The following is a 22439-nucleotide window of genomic DNA, read 5'->3' on the forward strand; positions in this document are numbered from 1 at the left end:
AGATCAGTCTGCCTCTGGTTCCAGAGTGCTGGGATTAAAGGTGTGCATGACCACTGTCCAGTGATTTCCACAGTTCTTATATGCACAGTGCTTGAGAAATTTTAAGTGGTTTTCAGGATTCCTCTTTCAAAAACAAGCAAACAAAAAGGCTTAAAATGTTTATTTGGCTGCGCTTCAGTGTGAATTAAATGAGCAGAGCTGTACTCGAGCCTTAGAGATCTCCAATGAAGTTTCCGGGTTCGGTGAGACAGTGGTTCCTCTGGTAGATGGGTCAGCCACTGAAAGGAATCCTATCTTTTTACTCCGCGTGACTTGGAGAGCAGTGGACAGATGTGATCTTGAGAGGGAACCTGTTGTGTATAACTGACGCGCTTCCTGAGATTAGCCTAGCATTTCCTAGTGTGAGGGAGAGCCCTGGGTGGCAGGCATGCAGAGTAAAAGGCTCACACACCGACAAGCAAGAGAAACCAGGCGGCAAGAATCTCGGATCAGGCTGTGACTGTATAGGGAGAGGCTGCCCCGTTCTTGGTTGCCAGGAGCAGACACAACTGGAATTTGATGGTCCCAAGCACAGTCAGCAGACGGACCAGTCTCTGGAGAGAGGTAGAGCCTGAGAACTGAGGCTCCAGTACAAGACTTGACATGCGCAACTGCATCCCTCAGCGGGGAAAGCTGCAATCTCCCAAACAGCTGCTCCAACACATCGAGGTTTGCAGGGATTGTTTTGTTTGGGGGTCTATTTGTTTAGCCTCTGTGCTTCCCGCTCCTGTGGGATTTTTTGTTTATTTATGTTTGTTTGTGTTGAGATTTATTTTTCTGACCAGGCAATGGTGGCACCTGCCTTTAATGCCAGCAACTCGAGAAGCAGAGACAGACAGATCTCTGTGAATTTGAGGCCAGCCTGCTTGACAGAGCAAGTTCCAGGCCAGCCAAGGCTACACGGAAAAACCTCAAAAACACAAGAAAAGCTAAGATTTACTTTTATTTTACATGCCTAAGTGTTCTGCTTGCATGTATATCTGTGTACTGTTTGCATGCAATGCCCGTGGAGGCTAGAAATGGGATCAGATTCTCCTGAAACTGGAGCTGCAGAGTTACACAGCTGTGAGCCACCAAGTACAAGCTAGGATTCAAACCTAGTCCTCTGGAAGAGCAGCCATGCTCCTAACCACTGAACCATCTCTCAAGCCCTCCCATTTCTTCGTTTTTAACATACACTTTTCGTAATATTTTCACTTTTATAAAAAAATCTTTTATGTTTTTTCTTCTATTAACCTTCATATATTCATCTAATATTGCTTATTAATTTTTACATTATTGGGAAATCTTTTCCTTTCCTTTTTTTGTTTGTTCAATTATGCTTTTAATGATATTTTGACTTTTTTTAACTGGTATTTATTTATTTAGGTTTTTGTTATTGTTTTTGTAGACAGGATCTCGTGTAGGGTGACCTTGAACTCCTGATACAGCTAAAGATAATCTTGTGTTCCTAAGTCAACGAACATTTACTATATAGATGAAGTTTTCCTTGTTCCAAGAAAACAAACCAAAGGAATGGTTTGACACATATTGTTGTATAACAGTTTCCTCAGCAACTGAAACATCCCATTCTGGAGGGAAACTCCTTAAAAAGGAAGATCATTAAACAACTCAAAAAGCTCCAGGAAGTCCCTGAAACTGACCAGATTTGGAAGGCTCCTCCCTCCCAGAGTAAGCAGTAAAGTTGCCAAGAGTCACTCTCCAGACAAGCCAAGCTGCAACAAAGACTGAGACAGCTGAGCTGCCTGGAAGAGGTTTAGACCAACTGAGTCTCTTGGAAATGACACTCTCTAACCTGTCAAGGCAAAGTGTCCTACAGGCTGTGCAGTGTGCTCCAGGTTCCCAACTTTTGTGAGCTGTCACCCATGCTGAGGTGGGCTTTGCTGATGTGGCTGTCTTTGAGTCATTTCTGTACCTATAATTAACCCCCCTTAAAACTCATTGGGTTCATCCTGGTCTGTCCTGGGCTCCCTATCTGGGGTGAGCAGACATGCGTGTAAGGTCTCCCTAGGAAAAGTTTGGTCACATGATGCATAATTTCACTTAATCTAGTGTAAAGCAAAGTTCATAGGAAAAAGCCACCTTCATGTTAAAGTCTTTACGAGTCTAATCACGGGTTAGAATTCCCACTATTGTACAGAATCGGAACATCAATTTTCTTATATTTTTGGTTGTGAGCCTAGCCTTTAACGGGTGAGCCATCTCTCCAGCCTGGAACGTCCATGTTCTCATCGCTCTACCACCTCCATCAGAGAGCTAAAATTATCTAAGACTTACATTAGTATAATGCCCTTCAAGGACACTCATTGCCCACCTGTGTCTGCTCTAATGTGCTCTAAGTGATCACAGTAAACCTTGGGAAGGTGTTAACAGATCACTGCTAAGAATGTCATCAGTTAGCATCATAGACTGACACCATGTTGCTATTCACCTACCCACTGTGTTTGAAGAAGATTTCATTATCACTTTCTTTGCTTTTGGATCTATAAAAGTTCATATAACAACTTCTGTTATTATGGAAGAACATGAGCTGCTGTCAAGGTGGGGTGGGCAGTAGCTAAAGGGACCATCGTGGAGGAGAGTAGGCCTGGTGGGCAGTGGCCTGAATGTCTTCTGTGTCTACCCACCTGTTTTAATGGGCTTTATGCTATACACTGTGTCTTGAACAGTTTTCCTGAGAGGGGTTTTCCTATTCACATACTTGACAGACATATTTGGAAGAACCCTAAAGGGAAGAAACAATAGCAAGGCTTCATTCTTTACCAGAACAGCTCTGACCACCAACTTGTGATCTCTTGGATGGTTCAGAAAGTCAAGACTCAGAGGTGGCCATGAGACTTGGGCCCAGTTCTTCTGACCAGCAACAGCGATCAGAGTCACAAGGTTGCCTCTTTACTACCCCGTTAGAAGATACTGGTTATGAGGGAGGAGGTTGTTCCCAGTGACCTTAAAGCCTGGTGGAACTCGCTATGAATCAGGGGAAATGATGCTCAGACACGAGGCTCTTCCTGTGAGAGAACAGCAGGAGATCCATAGAGATGGGAAATGTCAGAAGAGGAGGACGGTAAGATGAAGTGTGACAGAACGTGAGCACAGACAAAGCCCTCGCTCTACTACACCTGTACAGATTAAACCCGGAAGGAAGAAATCAAAAGGGACAGCAAGCGGCACCGATGAGTAAGCCACACCAGGAGCCTGCGAGGGATGTTCTGTCCCTTCCTGGCTTTCTCTTCTGCTTCCGTTCTAGAGCTGACGACTTATCAAAGCCCATCTTTCTGGTGACCACGCCCTCTCCATTCCCACAGGCAGTATTAACTGTTCTCGTTGTGTTTTAACAGAATTACTTAGTGGGATCCCAAGGGCCTGGGATCAAAGGGGAGACGGGACTATACAGCACTTCCTCTATTATAGGAAATTATTTACAGGTCCCACCCTCAAGGATTGGGATTTTACTTCCTCACAAAGATTGGATACTTATCGTTGGAGGGTGTGTCCAGCCTTTTTCATACTTAACCCAAGTGCAAGCAGAGGGAGGTGCACAGAGAAAAGTGAAACAAATTCACTCCATCCGTAGGTCCAGAGATAAATTACCCACTGCGGTAAAATACACGAGCCAGAAAGCCGTGGCGGCATTTCCACCAAAGCGAAGGAACTGGAGACAGAGAGTCCATTGACGCCAGAACATAGCACAATCCCCCATACAGTCATGCAAAGGAAAAGCAACTCAGGGCCTGAGCACCAGCTATATTTCAACTCAGTTGCAGGGATCTTTTGTTTTGTTTTTCTTGAGACAGGATCTTAGATAGCCCAAACTGGCTCCAAACTCGTGATCCTCCTGTCTCAGCCTCCCCAGTGTTAGAATTATGAGCATGACACCAAACCCAACTGAAAGCTTTATTTGACTGCACTTTTTTTATGTGATGCTGGAGAGTGAACCCAGCCCCTCACACGTGCTGGGCAAGTGTTCTACCATAACCTACATAAATGTAGACTCTTTAAGAAGCTGAAGGAGAGATAGGCGATGCTTCAGCAGGTAGAGTGCCTGCTGTGCATGCATAAGGCCCTGCACATTGAAGTACAGTAACCACACTTTTAAAGGTAGTGAGGCCCAGGAGAATAACGAGAAAACATCAAGTTTTCTTGCACGGCTCCATGCCTTCTCTGGTAGCACAGCTGGGTGAGTGACTGACTGTTCTCTCTGGATTGAAGCCTTGCCCGCCATACCCCATGCTCTCCCCAAACACCATGACAACATCTGGTCCACGAATGTGTATTGTTTTCTTTTACCCATGGGTTTCTTCCACTGGGATTGGGGTTGCTTATAAAAATTTAAATATACAACTCACAAGTCAGTACCCAGGGAAAAGTAAGTTATAGTGTAAAAACAATCAAGAGGTGAAGAAAACGTGCATATAGATCTTGTACACGTACTTTCTGAATTGGATCATGACCCGAGGTTCTCTCTTCTCCTCACACACAGACACACTCTTCCAGGGAAACACTAAAGCTTTAATCTCAATGATTTTCATCATGGGCCTGGAGAGATGATTTAGGGTTTAAGATCACTGACTGCTCTTATAGAGGACCTGAGTTCAATTCCCAGCACCCACATAGCAATTCACAGCTGTCTGTAACTTCAGTTCCAGAGGATCTGACACCGTCATATAGACATGCGAGCAGAACACATAAAAATAAATACATCTTTAAAAAAAGAAAAAAGAGAAAAAGGAAGGAAGAGAGGGAAGGAGGGAGGGAGGGAGGGAAGAAGGAAGGAATAGAGAGAGAGGGAGGGCAGGAGTGAGTGGTAGAGTCGCTCAGAGAATGTTCAAGGCCCTTGATTAAGTCCCCAGGACCAGGAAGGAAGGAAAAAATAAAAGAAGAGATGGCAGGAGGAAGGAGGAAAATTCCCCAAGTCTAGAAAGAGATCTGGACATCATGGTTTCTGAGGCATTTAGACCCCAAGCAGAAATGTCTGAAGAAGAAGCCTTCCCTGCGCCCATGTCAATCTACAGTTGAAACGTGAAGAGTTCAGAGAAACAACAGAATGCTCCAAGCTGGGAAGGGCAAGGCCGAGCCCGTTCAGAGCCATTCAGGCTGACAGGGGCAAGAGGCTGAAAATGCGATTTATTCATTGTATGTGACCACAGTGACACTGAACCCTACAGCAGAGGGGTGAGAATTAGATTCCAAGGAGCAGAAGAGTTAGTGAGCGGCATCGGAATGCCCTGGGTTAAGACGGTGTCTACCAAGATGGAACATTCCAGAAAAAAATTATATGAAGATTCTCCAGGGTAGATTATTATTGTAAGTGACTTACAGCCTTCCTTATTTCTGCTTTAGGTGTCTCTAAACTATGTCCTCACCCCCACTCCCTTTCTCTTCCCCCAAAACACCAGTATATTCTCAAACCTAGCTTCACTGAAGATGAACCATGAAACTGGTAACTGTCCCTTTATCTTTTCAGGAAACTTGACTTGGGAATTTCAGCCAAGCTTAAAATATATCAAGGTGGGAGTACCCATTACAGATTCTGATAAAAACGAGGCTTGGTAACAGCACTGGCTCATGGGTAATGCTCACGAGTGTGTAAATAGGATTCTAATGGAACCAGAGCCATTCCCGAAGAAAGGCCATCAGGACTCAGAACACAGAATTTAATAACAGGGTCTCCCTATGTAGCCTAAGCTACACATTCACCATCCTCTTGCCTCATCTTTTTTCTTTTTTTTTAAAGGTTTATTTATTATATGTAAGTACACTGTAGCTGTCTTCAGGCACACCAGAAGGGGGCATCAGATCTCATTACAGATGGTTGTGAGCCCCATGTGGTTGGTAGGACTTAAACTCAGGATCTCTGGAAAAGCAGTCAGTGCTCTTAACCACCGAGCCATCTCTTCAGCCCAAAATGTGTGACCCAGGCTGGCCTTGAACTCGTGATCCTCCTGCCTCTGCCTCCTTCAGCAAATCCTATTGGCAGTGCTGGGATCACCAGTATGTATCACACACGACTGGTCCTTGCATTTTAAAAATGTTCCCTACCCCCACACCACTCACTACAGCCCCCACTGCCAGAGAAGGCAAAGCAACACAATGTACTTGATGAATTCTTTAGGAAGTACCAAGTTATTCTGTCTCATAAAAAAAAAAAATCAGCCAATATATTATGGACTTGAAGCAGAGGTCAGAGTTTCCTTTTGCCGTCTGCTCTGGATCCATAAAAAAAATAGCACACCTTTGCTATTTTGTTTTGCCATTTAGTTAACAGCTGTGGTTGGCCTCTAAGCCTAAGAATGTACCCATTTAGTTCATTTCTCTTAAGGTAGCCTGGACCATTGAACAGAGCAGTTGGGTGTACAGTAAATTAGGATTTCTGTCAGTCAGCCTGTACCTGTGTAAGCATTTGAAATCTCAGGACAGACACTAAGGAGAGACTAAGCACAAGCTAACATGGGACAAATCAGGAACAAATGAATCACATCCTGCACCCTGGGTGTCAGTGCTCTGGGAAAAAGCAAGAAGCTCACTGTATGACCCGAGCTTCCCCACTTCCCCTCCCCTACCTACCTTGGAGTTCTTCCACCCTGCACTCCAGAGGTTCTCCCTGACAGAGGTCCCCTCCACTCCTAGCTCCCACTCCTGTCCTTGCCCGTATCGTCGTTAGTGGCCCCTTAGAAGCAGAACTAATGCTGGGGACGAATGGCCCTTACTTACCTGTGACTCCACAAAAGAACAGGAAGCCCAGCAGAAGTGCCATGGTGGCTGTCCGGTGGGCTGGAGCACCAGGAACTCGGCTGTCGCTCTGGGTCCTTAGCTTCCCTAGGAATCTATTGGCACCAGGATTTCCTATCCAACAGGGCAGGTGCATCTGGCCCCTGTGCCAGCTCCACCCCCATGTAGGGTTACCAGGGCAAGTTTATCAGGACTAAGGGAAACTCTCAGTGCTGCTTGAGCTGACTTTCCTGAATTCACCTGTTCAGTTGTTAGGACTTTATGCTCCCTGCCCTCTCCTGGCCCCTGCCTTTCCGCCATGCTGCATCACTAAATCGACCGTGTTGACATCTCCAGCCATCTTCTGTCCCATCTTCTATATTCACTGCAGAGCCAGGGCAAGAGAATTGGGCGGCTGCATTAGCAATCTTCTTATAGAGGTGGGTGAGCTAAGGAGATGGCATGAGATGACTCTTCTCTAGAAAGGCCCTGATCCTGCAACAGGGGCTTGTAGATTTCTGTTGTTTTAAAGACTACTCCACCGGTGAAATTGGTCAACTAAACTACTGAGATTTAAAAGTAGAGCTATGCAGGGCCAGCCGATGGTATAAGGTAGGCTGTAGCTGGGAGGTGTGAGTACTGGAAGTCCTTCCAGGTTAGGCAGGTCCATTGGGGTCAATTATGTCATCGTGTTGTTCATTCTAGGTTGCTCCTCTTAGACAATGTCTGATTAGCTGCAGAGAAACTTGGGGTTGCACCGTGGAAAACAGCAGCTGTGATGTGGCAGATAGGACCTGGCTGCCATCTGGGTCATTTACAAATGGCTTTACAGCGTGGGGAGACAAACACATGTTTCCTGCTTGGCACATAACAAGGAAATAACATAATATACTGGGCCTGGTGGTGGTGGTACACAGCTTTAAGCCGAGCACTGGGAGGCAGGAGGCAGATTTCTGAGTTCAAGGCCATCCAGGTCTACACAGTGAGTTCCAGCTAAGGCTACACAGAGAAACTCTGTCTCAAGGAAAACAAGCAAACAAACAAAAAATCCACCTTTTTGTTGGGCCAAAAAGGACAAAAGAAATTAATCAATTAGATTAACTCAGCTGCAATACCGGCTACATGTTAAGTCTATGTGGAGAACACTTTTATTCAAAGACCAAGGGCAGAATCACAGTCTCATTTAACTTGGTAGAATTCTGTCGACTTAAGGTAAGTCCCATACAGATGGAAGATGATATTGATGGACCCAGAGAACCACCTCTTAGCTAAGGAAACAAGAATCCTCCCAGCTATCGGTGCATGAATGCAGCATTTTGGAATTTAAATCCTTACCTCATCACATTTTATGAAGTAGAAAAAGGTCGAAGTCATTCACTGTCACACTGTTGAATGAAGATCTTGTGGTGTTTTCTTACTCAGGTGAACACAACGTGGAAGGAAGACATGGGGAAGGGGAAATCAGCCAGGCCATCTCGAGGTAGGTGGTCTAAGATATTGTGAATAAGATACTGCTTCAGAGAAACCTGGAGATTAGAGAAGTGGGATCCTTGGGTGGCTTCTCCAATCTAAAATCTAAAATCCTTCGGGAGTGAACAATGGTCTACTCCAGACTGCTTATTAAGTAGGTGATAAAATTACATTATTCCAACTTCAGCTGCTGGTGTCCTCAAACGGTCTGCTGCTGTGATGTGTTGTGGTTTGCCCTGGAGTTATCTGTATTTTGATGCTAATTCCACTGCCCCAAGGACAGCAGCCTAGTCAAGTACTCAGGAATCAGGTGACTTCACCAGAACCTTCTCCCCATTGAATTTGTAAAATACAGGTGATTCCAGGTACAGGATAGAAGGAGGCCTGTCATTGGAGGAGAAGAAAGGGAGAGAAGTTTGAAGGAAGAGGAGGGGACTGGAACAGAAAGGAGGAAAGGAGGGGGGAGGGGAGGGAGGGGGGAGGGAGGGGAGGGGAGGAGGAGGAGAGAGAGAGAGAGAGAGAGAGAGCTGTGGCGGGACAATATGGCAGGTGACATAAAGATCTCGCTCTGTGTATTTACAGGTTGTTATTAATGTTCCTAAGGGACGGATGGTACTGGGCTTTGTACGTTTAGGTGGGCAATTACATCTTATCAATTGGGTCAAAGATTATTGTGTTATGTGTTCTTTTATGTGAGGGTTTGAGTGTAAGAAAGTGTATGGCGGATGGAGACACTGGGCCGCTGCGGCGAGGTTGGGATGTGTTTCCACCAAGATATCTCGAGGATATCTGGGGGCACTGTGGTGTGCCTAGCGAGGTAAAAGACAACGATATACTTTTTTAAAATTTTTTATATTTTCACAACAACAATGAAGAGACGCCACGCCACGACCACACATCACAGCCCATCGCTGCCAGAAGTCAGGCCACGGAACTCAAACATGGCAGGAATCCGGAGGCAGGAACTGAAGAGGCCACAGAGGAGTTGCTTTGCTTGCTCAGTTTACTTTCTTATACCACCTAGGACTACCATCCCACGGTGGGCCCACCCACAGTGTGGGCCCTTCCACATCAATCACTAAGGAGATGCCCTACAGGCCTGCCTTCTGCCCAATCTTACAGAGGTGTTTTCCAAGAATGCAGAGGTTACAGCACAAGTGCCTGGCTTTAACTATGCCTCAAGGGACCAAACCAGGAGCTGGTCAAGGTGGACGTGTGAAAGATGTGCTAAAGATCAGGCACTTCTTTAAGAGCACTGGCCAAACCAAGAGAGGGTAAGTGGTATCCTCAGGGTGCCTCTGAAACTGAGGGGAATAGGGAGTACAGCTTCTGGGCAGAAGTTCTAATTTTAGGGTGGCAAGAATATAGCTATTTCTGGAAAAATACTAGGAACCATTTCTATTTCATGGATGGGTCTCAAGTAGCTCAGGCTGCCCTCGAACTCACTGTAGCTGAGAACGGTCTTGAGCGCCCGCTTCTCCTGAGGGCTGGGATCACAGCAACACTTGGGCTCGTGTCTGACTAATCTGAGTAAGTGATGATGAGACACAGTTAACACACGCACCCAGGAACAAAGTGATCACTATCCACGTGTGACCGGATGATCCTGAGCTGTGCTGCCTGCCGATCTGTTTTAACTCTAGTCTGACATCCTCCAAATACTAACAACACCAAGGTCTTAGCCAACCTGGAGGGAGTCTGGGAATTGGCCGAGAGCCCGAGGGAGAAAACGTGCTACACAACAAGCTTGGCATTTGAGGCTATAGGGAAAATACAGGGCTTGGTCAAGGCAATGGCTCGTCAGTCTTGGTTTAAGCGGATGCTAGAACAGCTTAGTGCATTCTAGAAGGCGGTTAGCTTTCTGCCTTCCATCTTCTCAGAGACAGACAAGCAATTCAGCAACTATGGATAGCGCACCGCCAGTGTCTACTGAACCCCACTGTCTGGCAGAGGCAGGGGAGATGAGGCTGTACAGCAAACAGACAAAAACATCGCCTCCTTTTAGGCTCCCGTTGGTCCAAGAGGCCTCCCAGGCTGTCCGTGTGGAGCTAGGAAGCAAGGGGAAGCTAGGCAGAGGCCCTGAGCCCAGCTCACTCCTGAGGCTGGTTTGTCCACCGATGTGGCCATTTGGGAGAGTCCAGTGGCGGCAGGTTGCAAAGACTCTGTGCCCCAAAAGAAGACGCCCACATGTCCCCAAACAGCCGGAACCACCCGTTTATTTGACTGAGAACATTCAGAAGGACAACAAAATTAAACACTCTTTAATAAAATTCCTATAGAAAACTGAAGTCTCAGGGCAAGTACTCAGTTGTGTTTCCCGTGCCACTGAGGACTGAGGGCTCCCATGTGTCTTTGGAGAAGAAGCAGTAGCTTTGCTGGATCCTGACGTCCATGTACACAGCAAACCAGTAGTTCTATTGCACATGCTCACACCCGCCGCCTAGCACCCGAACTGTGTGGTACCTCAACAAGTAAGTTACAGACTTCCATGTGGCACGGATCCACTTCCATTTGAACTAATACCGTTGAAAAAAATCACAATGTTATACATTTTAATAAATACATTAAGAACAGCTGGCATATTACTAAAATACTGAAATTTAGGTTTCGAGTTTATTCCATAAATAGATTCCTTTCATTCGCTTGCTTCCTTGGATACATCTGCTCAAGTATTGTGTTCTATGAGATGAACTCTCAGAGCTACAGAGAGAAGCCACATTCATAGGTGCCTCAGGAGTGAGGCGACTGGAAGCACTGGATCCACAGTTAACCGAAAAGTAACTTAGGAAAAAGCTCCGCTTTTGTAAAACTGTAAAACAAGGCTGAAGAATACCAAAGAAACATCTCTTTATATAGAACTCCCACTAGAAATTTTATAAATATATATGCAGCATATATATATATATATATTATATATATTATATTTGCCCACCAATAGATTCTCAGCAAGTCTGGCTGAAATGATGCCATCATGATAAATATTAACAAAATTAGTGAGTTTTCACAGGTTTAAAATATTTCCTTTGAAAAATAATAAGTTCAACATAATCAATGTAATTTGTAGCTCACACAATTTAAAAAGGAGAGGGAGATACCTTTCTTAGAACAGTTTCCAGCCCCCAAACGTGCTAAGTTGCTGGCTGAGTTGCAGCACTTGGTCAACACTGGAAAGAAGTATTTATGCCTCTCTGGGAAGGTACCAAACACTGAAGAAAAGAGAGAAGAGACCCCAAACAGTCCCCAGGAGCATTCCTCGGCGTGCAAGGTCAGCAGGAAAGGGTCCTCCATGCTGCTGCTGACACTCATGATGAGTCCTGGAAGCACTCAGTTACAGAGGGTGGGCACTGGGGTGGTTCAGACGAGCTTCTGTGGGACGCCGTGTTCTGAACTTCACGCTGAGCTTCAGGATTTCATTCCCTTGGCATTTCTGGCAGGGTCATGTTCAATAGTGCAAGTGCAAAATGGAAAGGAGACAAACAGGCAAGTGCAGCAGAGCAGAGCGGACGCTAAGACCTGTAGTCTTTCCGAACTGTGTGAGCCATCCAGTTCACCTTAGTGGTCCAGCTTTCCCTGAGTGCCTCATCAAACTTCTGCTTAAACTGTTTGAGTGCTTCTTCTTCACTCTTTCCTAAGGCAAGAGAGTCCTAAACAGAAAGAGAAAGATGGTGACGTCATGCACCCTGGATAGAGACGTGCAAATACTGTCATCTACAAGATGCTGGTGTGGCCAGCTTCTCCAACAGTCAGGGTTCCATGTTTCCATATAAGTGTCACCTACAGGGCAGAATGAACACCAAGGAAGGATAACAACATGGCCTTAGCAAAGGGATTTTGAGAATGAATTAATATGTAATTATTATAAGACACTCTGCTTTTCTGCTCTGATGACTGAAGGTCAAAGGTAAAGTGGTGGAAACCAAAGTGCCAGGAAGCTACCGACCCAGTGCGTGGGAATCAACACCAGCACGGTAGCCTGCATTACACACTCCTTCATGAGAACGTCACAAGTTTTGTTGTGGTTTTGTTTTGTTGACTTTTTTGGTAAACACCGAGGAAATAACTTTGCCCCACCCCCTCTGGATGCTCTATTTCTAACGAGATGACTGAGGTTGGTATCTCTGAAGCCATCTTTATAGAACAACTTTATTACATTGCTTTTGTGTGCATGCCCATGCCTGTGTGTATAAGAGCATGAGTGAGTGTGTGTGCGTGTGTGTATGTGCATGTGTGTGCATGTGCATGTGTGCAGTTTAGAGCATCCAGGGATTGAACTCAAGAGCTGCAGGCTTGGCAGCAGGCCACCTTCTCTGAGCCATCTTGCCAGTTCCCTTGGGACAAAAAAAATTTTTAAAGGGTTTTTGAGACAGGGTTTCTTTATGTAGCCCTGTATGTCCTGGAAATCCTTTTGTAGACCAGGCTGGCCTCGAACTCAGAGATCACCTGCTGCCTATCTCTCTGCCTCTTGAGAGTGCAGGGATTAAAGGCATGCGCCACCACTGACATTTGGACTTTTGAATGGCTCTGAGCCCTGTGCCCACAAAGTCCAACAAACATACAGAGAAATGAGTTTTACCTTAAGATACTGTATATCTTTGACTGATGTGAGCTCGGGAAGCCCTGCCGTCAACATCAGCGCAAACAGGGTGATGAAGAGATTCCCATGCCGCCGTAAAATCAGGTACGCGTCTTCACAGCACTGGCGGAACCTTGAGTTGAAGGAGCACCCCAGGAGCACGGCATTGGAGGGAGGTGGGACATTTGCAAAGGAAAACAACAAGACAACTTTAGAGCCAGAGCATCTCCATGTGTGCTTCAGCTCCTGTGTGCTGCTCTGAAAATAGTCCCCAGACTATAGCTTACGTAATTCAAGCTTTCTAAAACCACAGGTCTCCCTTCAAACCAGAAATAATTAGGATTCTATAGTCATAGGCAAGGCCATACGGAACACACGCCTACTGACCTCTTAGCTCCTTCGTCCACATCGCTGACCACAAAACAAAACAGTGAGTTACAGCTCCTAGGCCTTTCCCCTAAGCCCCAGCTTCTCATTCTCTTCAGTCCCTAAAACTGAGGCTGATGATGTGCAGTCCTGTTTGTTTCTCTCTCTTCCCCCTTTAAGCCGGCAGTGGTCAAGAGCCATCCACCCAATTCCCACAGAACCAGAAGCATTCTGATCAGTCCTTACTGGGCACACTGTTGATCTGCCTCTGTTCCACTCAGTTACTTTTGCTCACATTCATGCCTTTATTTATCGTGTGTGTGTGTGTGTGTGTGTGTGTGTGTGTGTGTGTGTGTGTAGCTGGAATTCTGAGGCTCAAACATTGAGCCCAAGCTTGGTGGCATGCACCATTTCCTGCTGAGTCATCTCTTCAAGCCTTTTGTCCACAGTAAGATGAACAAACAGAGCGATATAAGTTCTAGGGAATGTTCAAGCAGCAATGCTTACATCAAATCCAGGCTCCCGCTCTGTTCCCCACACAGAATGATACTAAAAAACCTGTTGTTCTGTCAAATATATTATTAGTTTTGAGATAAAATTTTCTGAAACAGGAAGTACAATAAAAAGCAGTGACATGGAGTTTCTAGCATTCTCTGTGTCTCCCTCCTGGTCACTTCTGTTGTGTGTAACCCTCCCCCCACACAAATCTTCTGCCAAGAGTCTCCCAGATCTAAGCAGTCCTGTTAGTGTGAAGCGCAGCGTTAACTGTCCGCCTGGCAGGATCTAGAGCAGCTGGGAGCCGGGCCTCTGGGCGCGCCTCTGACTGTCAGCCTGGGGTGTGTTTAACCAGGGGAGCACTGGATGCTGCGCTCGCTGGCTGGGAGTCTGGAGAGGTAAGCAACAACATGCAGTGCTCCCGGCCCTTCGGCTGTGGACACAAGGTGACCTGCCCTCCTCACGCTCCTGCTCCTATGACTTTCCCAAATGAACCCTTTCCCTTGTGAGCCGCTGCGGCTGGGTATTTACCAACAGGAAAGGAGTAAGAGTTAGGAAACGTGAGTCGGCTGGTCAGAAATGGTAGATATTTCTCCTGGACACAAGGGCAATACTCACCTGCCAAATTTTTCTGTGTTTCCCGTTTTTCCTTGTTGAATGACATGAATGAAGTCATAAGTAAGAATAAAAGGTACTCGTTCCCTTTTAATGCCAAATTTAGATTTGAAATTTCCAAGAATATGCCCAAAGTCTATGTGGAAGAGCTGTAAAATAAAATGGGACTTTATTTTCCAAGTGAGTCTCGACTATTTCTATGTGGCATGACTTCTGTAATGCTAGGCCCTAACATAATCTATGGCCTGCCTGAGCGGATCTCAACCTACACAGGAGCCCACAGTAGGCACTGCTGGGCATTAGCATCTCCGGTCTCCACCCATGAGATGCTGCTGCACCACCCTCTTACCCTATTTAGAACAGCCAGGGCTATCTCTGGAAATGGCAAACATTTCAGGGGAGTATCTGGTTCAGTATTTGATGGCTATCTTTTTCCTGGGAAACATGGCATGGTTCTATAATGTCAATTCTCAGAGGCCATGACAGGAGGATGAGAGGCTGAGACCAGTGAGAACCCATTTAAAAACACACAACAAAAACAGTACAGATGAGGTCCAGTGCTCGAGACCTTGAATATTCCAAAACGTCTATTCCTGGGCCAGATGTGGTAGCACATGTGTTTAAGCCCAGCACTTGGGAGGCAGAGGTAGGTGATCTCTGAGAATCTGAGGCCAGCATGGTCTAGACAGCCAGGGCTACCTGGTAAGCCCCTATCTTTTTTTTCTTTTTTTCTTTTTTATCTATTCCAGGGCTGAAGGAGGGCTCAGGAGCTTCCTACTAAGCCTTCACTGGAGTTCATTTTACAAACATGAATACAAAACTAAAATGTAATTAAAAAATGTCTGTTCTACCTTATACCTGCTTGCGTGCTTACTGTTGAAGGCTAAGCCACACCCCTCCTTCAAGCTATAAAGGTTAACTTTTATTGTCTTATAAAGTCTCCAACAGAGCTATTGAAAAACTCCCGGAAGGCTCTTGCCATGAAACCTGACAATTTCAGTTCGACCCCAGAACCCCCTACCCCACACACTCACCATGCAAAATAAAAAGAAATAAAATGTAAAAACATAAGAAAAAAACTCGATCTTTCCGATTCCTACTGTGGCATGTAGGCTGCTATGTCTGAAAACCCCTTCACTAGAAGCAATGGCAATTCTCAAGCATTCTGCAGAGTGTAGGACACGCTGGTCACTTGTGCTTCCATCCACATCTAACCTGGGACCTTTGCCTTGGTGAAGCACCCAGTGTGAGTGTCAGAAAATCAGTTTCTTCTTAAACTATATCTTATAGGTCCTTCTGGGTGGCTGGGGGAAGGGCTGTCCTAGAAGACAACTGCCTGTGAGGAGCTCCCCACAAACCCACGTGTAATTCTGTCTGTGTCTCTACCTTGAGCTGTGCTGGTCCCCCTAGTTCCTCGGTTTTTCTGACACTTCCATGGCTTCCTAAGACACTCAGGTTTCCATTCCTCAACTCTGCTGGGCACGGACACCGGTCCCCCTTACTGCGTCACCCCTACATCTGTTGATGTCATTCATTTGCTGGATTTTCTTCCTACCTTCTTTTACTTCTAGGTTTACAGAAGTCTCTGAACACTCTAGATGGGGTGTCAGGGGGAAGTGTATAAGCCAAAGTACTCCCTTTGTAACTACGAGTTAAGAGTCTAAGTGTGGATATAAGGCACAGGTATCAAAGCTCCAGCTGCCCACAGCATCTCCTAGGAGGTGTGGGACGCGGTTTCTCAATGTGCACACCTCCGACCCCAAGACTCAGGGAATACTCGGAGGCAGGCAGATCTCAGAGTTCAAAACCAGCCTGGTCTACACAGGGACCCGCAGCTATCACCACATCCACATGTTAATGTCTACCCCAGGGCTACATTACATGGTAACCTAGAGATTTCCACTATAGTATACCTCTAGTTGTCAGCATCCAAGCATAGCTAAACTGAAAACTTAGCCAACTGTTTCACCCAAGTATAATAAAAAAAAAAAAATGCTACAAATAACACCTCGTTGTTTATGAACAATCTAAATAGTTTTTGTATGGAATCACATCACATCACCTGGCTTCCCTAGCTACCTCAGAAAGACACTACCTATATTTCTCCCAACTCTTACAAGTGTGACAGTTAAAATAAAACAGAACAAACAAACGTAAAAACAGACTCGGGGCTGGAGAGAAGGATCTGTGATCGGTAGCTGAGGGCACTGGCTGTAGCTTACAACTCCTCTGTAACTCCAGGTTCAGGGGATATATACAGGCAGGATACCCACATGCAAATTAAATTAAGAAAGAAAACAGATCACTCAGGTTCCATACTGGTTTTATTATTTTTTTCAGCATTGGTTACTTTTAAAAAGATTTATTTTATTTTTATTTTATTTGCACTGAGTGTTTTTGCCTACATGTATGTATGTCTGGTGCCTGTAGTACACCCAGAACATGGTGTCACATCTCCTACTATAACTGGAGTTATGGACAGCTGTGAGCCTCCATGTGGGTGCTGGGAAAGGAACCTGAGTTCTCTGGAAGAGCAGGGAGTGCTCTTAGCTGCTGAGCCATCTCTCAAGCCCCCAACTGATTATTTTCTTAAATTTTCACTTATTTAGCTTGAGACAAGGTCTCATATGAGCAACTGTCCTGCCCCAGCCTTAAGAGTGCTGTGATTACAGATACATATCATCAAATCAAGTCCAAATGCAAATCCTTGCAATGAAAGGACAGGCCGCTTGTAAACAACAGCAACCGTTAAGCATTTAAGTAAATGTCAGCACAGACCACAGACAAACCACACATGAAGACAAACACGAGTGTCATCACCGAGACACTGCCTCTACAGTGCAGCTTACCTGGCCGGTTTTCTTCACCATGATGTTGTCACTGTGCCTGTCACCAATGCCAAGGACATAAGAGGCTACACAGTAGCCAGCACAGGACAGGGTGAACTCCTCAATCGCTCTGTCCAGGTCATCCCTGGAGACAGACACAGGAGTTAGAACTCCAGTGTGTGGGATGAGACTGAGCACCCCTGATGCTCACAGAACACAGCACCAAGTTGCCGAGCCGAGTGAGCACACGGGGCTGGGAAAGCAGACAGATGGGTCAGGCGCTGCTGAGGCTCGCAGAGCCTGAGCCGCACCTCCCTGTCTCAGCAGGGCTTAAGTTCACCTAAGAGAGGCCACCATGGGTCTTGTGGGATCATCCTTGGGCCTGGGAACCAGCTTTTGTTTTGGTTTTTAGTTTTTTGAAGGCAAAGTATTACTCTATAGCCCAGGCTAGCATGAAAATCACCATGCACCTTGCCAGGCCTTAAACCCACTGCAATTCTCTCCTCCCTCAGCCTCCTAACCGCTGGGTTACAGGAGGAAGCCATTCCAGTCAGGCTGACCTCAGATTAGAATCCAGGCTTCGGAGCCTCAATTAGAAGTGAGGACAGAGACCCTTCAGGCTGTAAGACTAAAACTGATCTGCTCTCTCCTGAAAGTCCCTGAACAACCTGAGTGATGACGTTTAAATCTGATTTTAAGTGTCTGGCCTTTCCTTCACAGTGAGATCTTTCCTTCCTGGAATAGCGGTGCTGTCCATCACCTTAACTGAACTAATGCTTATTATTCTTACAGTATTACCGTGACAGTCTCACGGCTGTCTTCTGCCTCCACCCCCGAGTCCTGAGATTACAGACATGTATCACCCTCAACTCTCTGCAGTCCTAGGGATCAAACCCAGGGATCTGCAAATACCAGGAAAGCACTCCACTAACTAATGCATATCCCCAACCCAGTAACAAAATTTTAAATATTTTTCTTTTAGTTTGGAGAGATCATAGACTATATTAAACTCATTTAATCATAAAATTAACCTATTAGGGCTGGAAAGATGGCCTCGTGGTTAAGAACATTTGCTGTTCTCCTAAAGGATCTGAGTTTGGTCCCCGACACCCACATTATGGGGTTCACAGTCACCTGTAACTCCAGCTCCAGGGCATCTAAACCTCTCTTCTGGACCCCATGGGCACTGTACTCATGTGCACCTACCCACACACCGACACGCATGCACACTTAATTAAAATAACAACGAGGCTAGGCATGACAGCACACACCTTTGATCCCAACCCTCGAGGGGCAGAGGCAGAAGAACTATCTATCTCTGTAGTCTACAGGGTGAGCTCAAGGCGAGTCAGCACTACAGAGCTGCCCCATCTCCAAACACTAAACAAAGCAAACAAATCTTTTAAAAGAATGAACCAGTGAGAAACTTAAGCTCATAACTACATAAGCTGATGCAAATAAACAAGAAAGAGAGCTTCACTCCGCTATCTTAAAAACACGCCCTGACATACCGAAGAGCTTCTGTACTTTGCCATGAAGTCTTTCGACTTTAATAAAGGCCCATGAGGCAACACAGACAGGCAGGGCTGATCGATCAGGTCAAGGCTTCTGTCTGTCTGGTGTCCACCGTCTGTCAGTGTCCGTGTGAAGAGGTGAAGAGGGCACTCACCCAGAATTGTACTCCTTGAGCCAGTTCAGGAGAGCATCTTTGTTGAAGGCTGCTGTGGCAGCCACGTTGCTACTGTTTAGCTGAATGTCAGCGATTGTCTCAGAGGTGCTCACAACCTCAATGAGGCCAGAGCGATCTCCTGTTGCTAGACAGCCATAGGGGAGCATTCTGAAAGGGAAAATCAGACATAAGGGCCATGGTCTCCATGAGAGGAAATATCAGTTCTCTAAGTCTTTTCCTTTAAATTTAATTTTTTAATTTTTAATTTAATTTTTAAATTTCCTTTAAAAGAAGAGTTTTATTATTGACAGTTTATCAGTTAGTAATGCCACATGGAAAGGGAAGTTCTATCTTCTACTAGAGAATGAAACTTGGGCCAACAGATGGAATGGTTTACCAGAATGCTGTAGCTAAATGCACCATTTTTTTGTATAATCATGCTCACAAAATAGTCAATTTGCCTGCACTGATGAATAGGAGCACACACAACAAACAAGAACTCATCCCTTTTTACTCTAAAGCCCCAGAATCAGAATTATTCTTTTTTTCAAGACAGGGTTTCTCTTGTGTAGGTCTGGCTGCCCTGGAACTCCATCTAGACCAAGCTGGCCTCAAACTCCTCCTGAGTGCTGGGATTGAAGACACTTGCCACCAACACCCAACTCTCTCCAATTTTCTAAAACCTAATTATAAAAAGAGTGACTTGTGGGAAGGAGGATGCCTCAGTGGGGAAAGGTGCTTGATGCCCAGCCTAATAATGACTTGAATTCAGTCCTTTGGACCTCATGGTAGGAGTCAAGGACAGATTTCTGAAGTTGATAAGTCATTGTTTCTTAATGAGGTGAAACAGGCTTGAACTTCCAGAGATTGGGAGTGGAGTCAGAAGTTCAAGGTTAGCCTTGACTGCACAGCAAGTTTAAGGCCAGCCTGGGTTCCATGAAACACTTGCTTCATGGAAAGGAAGGAGAGGAGAGGAAAATAATATGTTGGTAATGGAGTGTACTGTCTTGGGAGATTCAACTAATACAGACAATAGGAACAAAGCCGGGCATGGTGGGACCTGGCGCAAGAGTCATCCTTGATTACACAGCAAATCTGAGGCCAGCCTGGGCTATATGACCTTAGCCCAAACAACCAAGCAACACACACACACACACCATATGGGCTCAGTAAGTGGTTGGGTGCAGGTGCGGGGCACACTTTCTATCAGATGTCAGACGCGCTTCAGAAGTAAGCGGCTCCTACTCCAAGCTTATGAAGCCCAAGGCACAATGTGAGTGTGGTCGCTATCCCAGGATCCCCTCTACGGACGGGGCACGGGCGAGGGCTCAGCATCTGCTGCTCTTACAGAGGATGAAAGTTCAGTTCCCAGCACCCACATCAGACAGCTTACAACCTCTAACTCCAGCTGCAGGGGCATCTAATGCCCTGCTCTGGTGTCCTAGGATACTGCACTCACATGCACAGACTACACAAATAGACATAATTCAAAATTTAAGTCTTTTGAAATTTTAAAATGATCTCTGAGATAAAGAGATGGCTCAGTGGTACAATGCTTGCTGTGTAAGTGTGAGGACCTCAATTCAGATCTCCCAAAATCTACATAAAAAGCCAGGTGTGCTGAGGACACAAGGCTGGGGAACTGATGGGGACTGCTGGCCAATAACCTACCTCCAGGCACCCTCTTCAAAGGAATAAGGTAAAAAGAGATAGGTGGACACCTGGCTTCTTCCTCTGGCCTCTGTGTGCCCCACACGCACCCCTCTTCTCAGAGAGCTAAAGCCGTGTCTGATCTACACAGTAAGATCAATGCCAACCTGAGCAACTTAGAAAAGCCCTACATTTCACTAAAGACCGTTTGAAGGGGGCTGACAGGAGGGCTCCCAGACAGGGCCAGAAAGATCACATGAGCAAGGTGAGAAATAGATTCAACATGTTGGAAAGCTGTAGTTTATGTGAGGGTTAGAGAGTGAGAAATCAGTGTGTGTGTGTGTGTGTGTGTCTCCATTAGTGTGTATAACAATCAGATAAAAGGAGCGATGGATTAGTTTCTAAAATTACTTCTAAAAAAGAATTCAATTATTATATCCTACATGAGAGCAACACTGTCAGATGACATTCTGGCAGACTGAAATACTAATCAATTGTTTTAGACCTATATTAATATCTTCTTTTAAAGAGACAGCCAAGAGGGGGTTGGGGATTTCGCTCAGTGGTAGAGTGCTTGCCTAGCAAGCGCAAGGCCTTGGGTTTGGTCCCCAGCTCCGAAAAAAAAAAAAAAAGAGGAAAAAAAAAAAAAAAAGACAGCTAAGGAACATTAATTGTTTTACTAATGCCTGTCAGCCTACTGTGACACAACCCATGCAAAGCAAACAGTGTTGGGTTAAAGTAAGCTTTCTTGCCTTCCTGAGTCCCCTCGAACCCTCTTACAGCCCAAACTGGGCAAAAGTCCAACAACTTCCTCTTCAAAAGCAAGCAACGATGAAAGCAATCAGTGACTTAAAGATGGGCTTTACAATGGGAAGGAAAAAACATCCTCATCTGAAAGACAGTTTGACAGAAGTCATGCTGGGGACAAGCTGAGACCCACCCCACCCCAATGATCACATCTGGGCTTCCATGCAGTCTTTATAAAGGACATGCCAGCACTTTTAACATTACCTTCCTTTCTCACACTCTCTGACCTAAGGACACCTTCCTGGGAGAGCATGGATTCTAGACGGAGACACACTACACTAGAGGGCTGAGGACGATAGTAGCCCTTGATCCCTCCTTCACCATGTAGATCCAAGTCTGCATAGTACCTCAGCCAACTGTAAAGGGTCAGATGCAAACCCTTCTTTACCTAGCATTTGTATTACTCTCACATGCTTCCTCGCCAATACCAATAACATTAAACATCTTACATTTAACTTCTGCATGGTCTCCTTTAAGTGAACAAGTCCCACGAGCAGAGCCACCTTTAGTCGCAGCACTCTGAGGGGTGGGGGAATAGAACAAGCTCCACTGCATAGTCGAGAGTCCCTGTCCCCTCTTGCCTGCCTAACAAAAATCATATGTGGACAAAGACAACTACACATTTTATTGGCATGCAGCATTGGGACAAGGGGCACAGACGACTGCCAAGTCTACCAAATGTCAGACGGACTCAAGGTTGACAACTTTTCAGTTGGCAGGAAAAAATAACTGACTGCTAACTGTTAAAAAAGACAAGGCGTCTCTGCATACGTATGCCTTATAAATGCTCTACTTTTGACATAAAGACACCAGAGAGACACCACACAGAGAAAATTTAAAGGAGCATATGCATTTCTGTCACTCGAAGCAGGACACTGTTACAAGTACTAAAATAGGAACATATAGGAGGCACCAAATACTTGACATAGAAGAGTGCATGCTGCCCAGAAGAAAAATAAACACAGCAGGCACACTGGAGCAGGGGTATTTATAGAAACAGTCAAGGTTTTGTGAGAAGGAGATAGGAGTTTGAAAGAACTCCAAACACTTCACTTTAAAAAAGGGAGGGGTCAGAGGTCAATCCCCAAATGTCATGGCGGAAGGAGTCACTGTAACGCACATAGACACAAGGAAACATTAAGGCTCATGAAGCAGCTTCAGTGAAGAAAGGTGAATGTGGGCTCATGGCTCAGAGGGCTTCGTTCTGCTGTGTGGGGAG

At 45.6% G+C, this 22439-nt stretch overlaps 1 protein-coding gene across 3 annotated transcripts in view; it reads right to left on the minus strand.

Moving 5' to 3' along the window:
- Nucleotides 1–10407: 10407 nt before the first annotated feature.
- Pik3cb (phosphatidylinositol-4,5-bisphosphate 3-kinase catalytic subunit beta) overlaps nt 10408–22439 on the minus strand; it is a 102658-nt gene continuing 90626 nt past the window's right edge. For all 3 annotated transcript variants that reach the window (XM_032910100.1, XM_032910098.1, XM_032910099.1), the window contains exons 20-24: nt 18764–18931; nt 17116–17239; nt 14270–14415; nt 12791–12923; nt 10408–11861 (exon numbers count right to left, since the gene is read on the minus strand). In XM_032910100.1, the coding sequence (XP_032765991.1) occupies nt 11724–11861; nt 12791–12923; nt 14270–14415; nt 17116–17239; nt 18764–18931 (709 nt within the window). In that variant the 3' untranslated portion in view covers nt 10408–11723. The remainder of the gene's footprint in view (nt 11862–12790; nt 12924–14269; nt 14416–17115; nt 17240–18763; nt 18932–22439) is intronic.

This window comes from Rattus rattus, chromosome 8 (genome assembly GCF_011064425.1).
Source record: "Rattus rattus isolate New Zealand chromosome 8, Rrattus_CSIRO_v1, whole genome shotgun sequence".
NCBI lineage: Eukaryota > Metazoa > Chordata > Mammalia > Rodentia > Muridae > Rattus > Rattus rattus.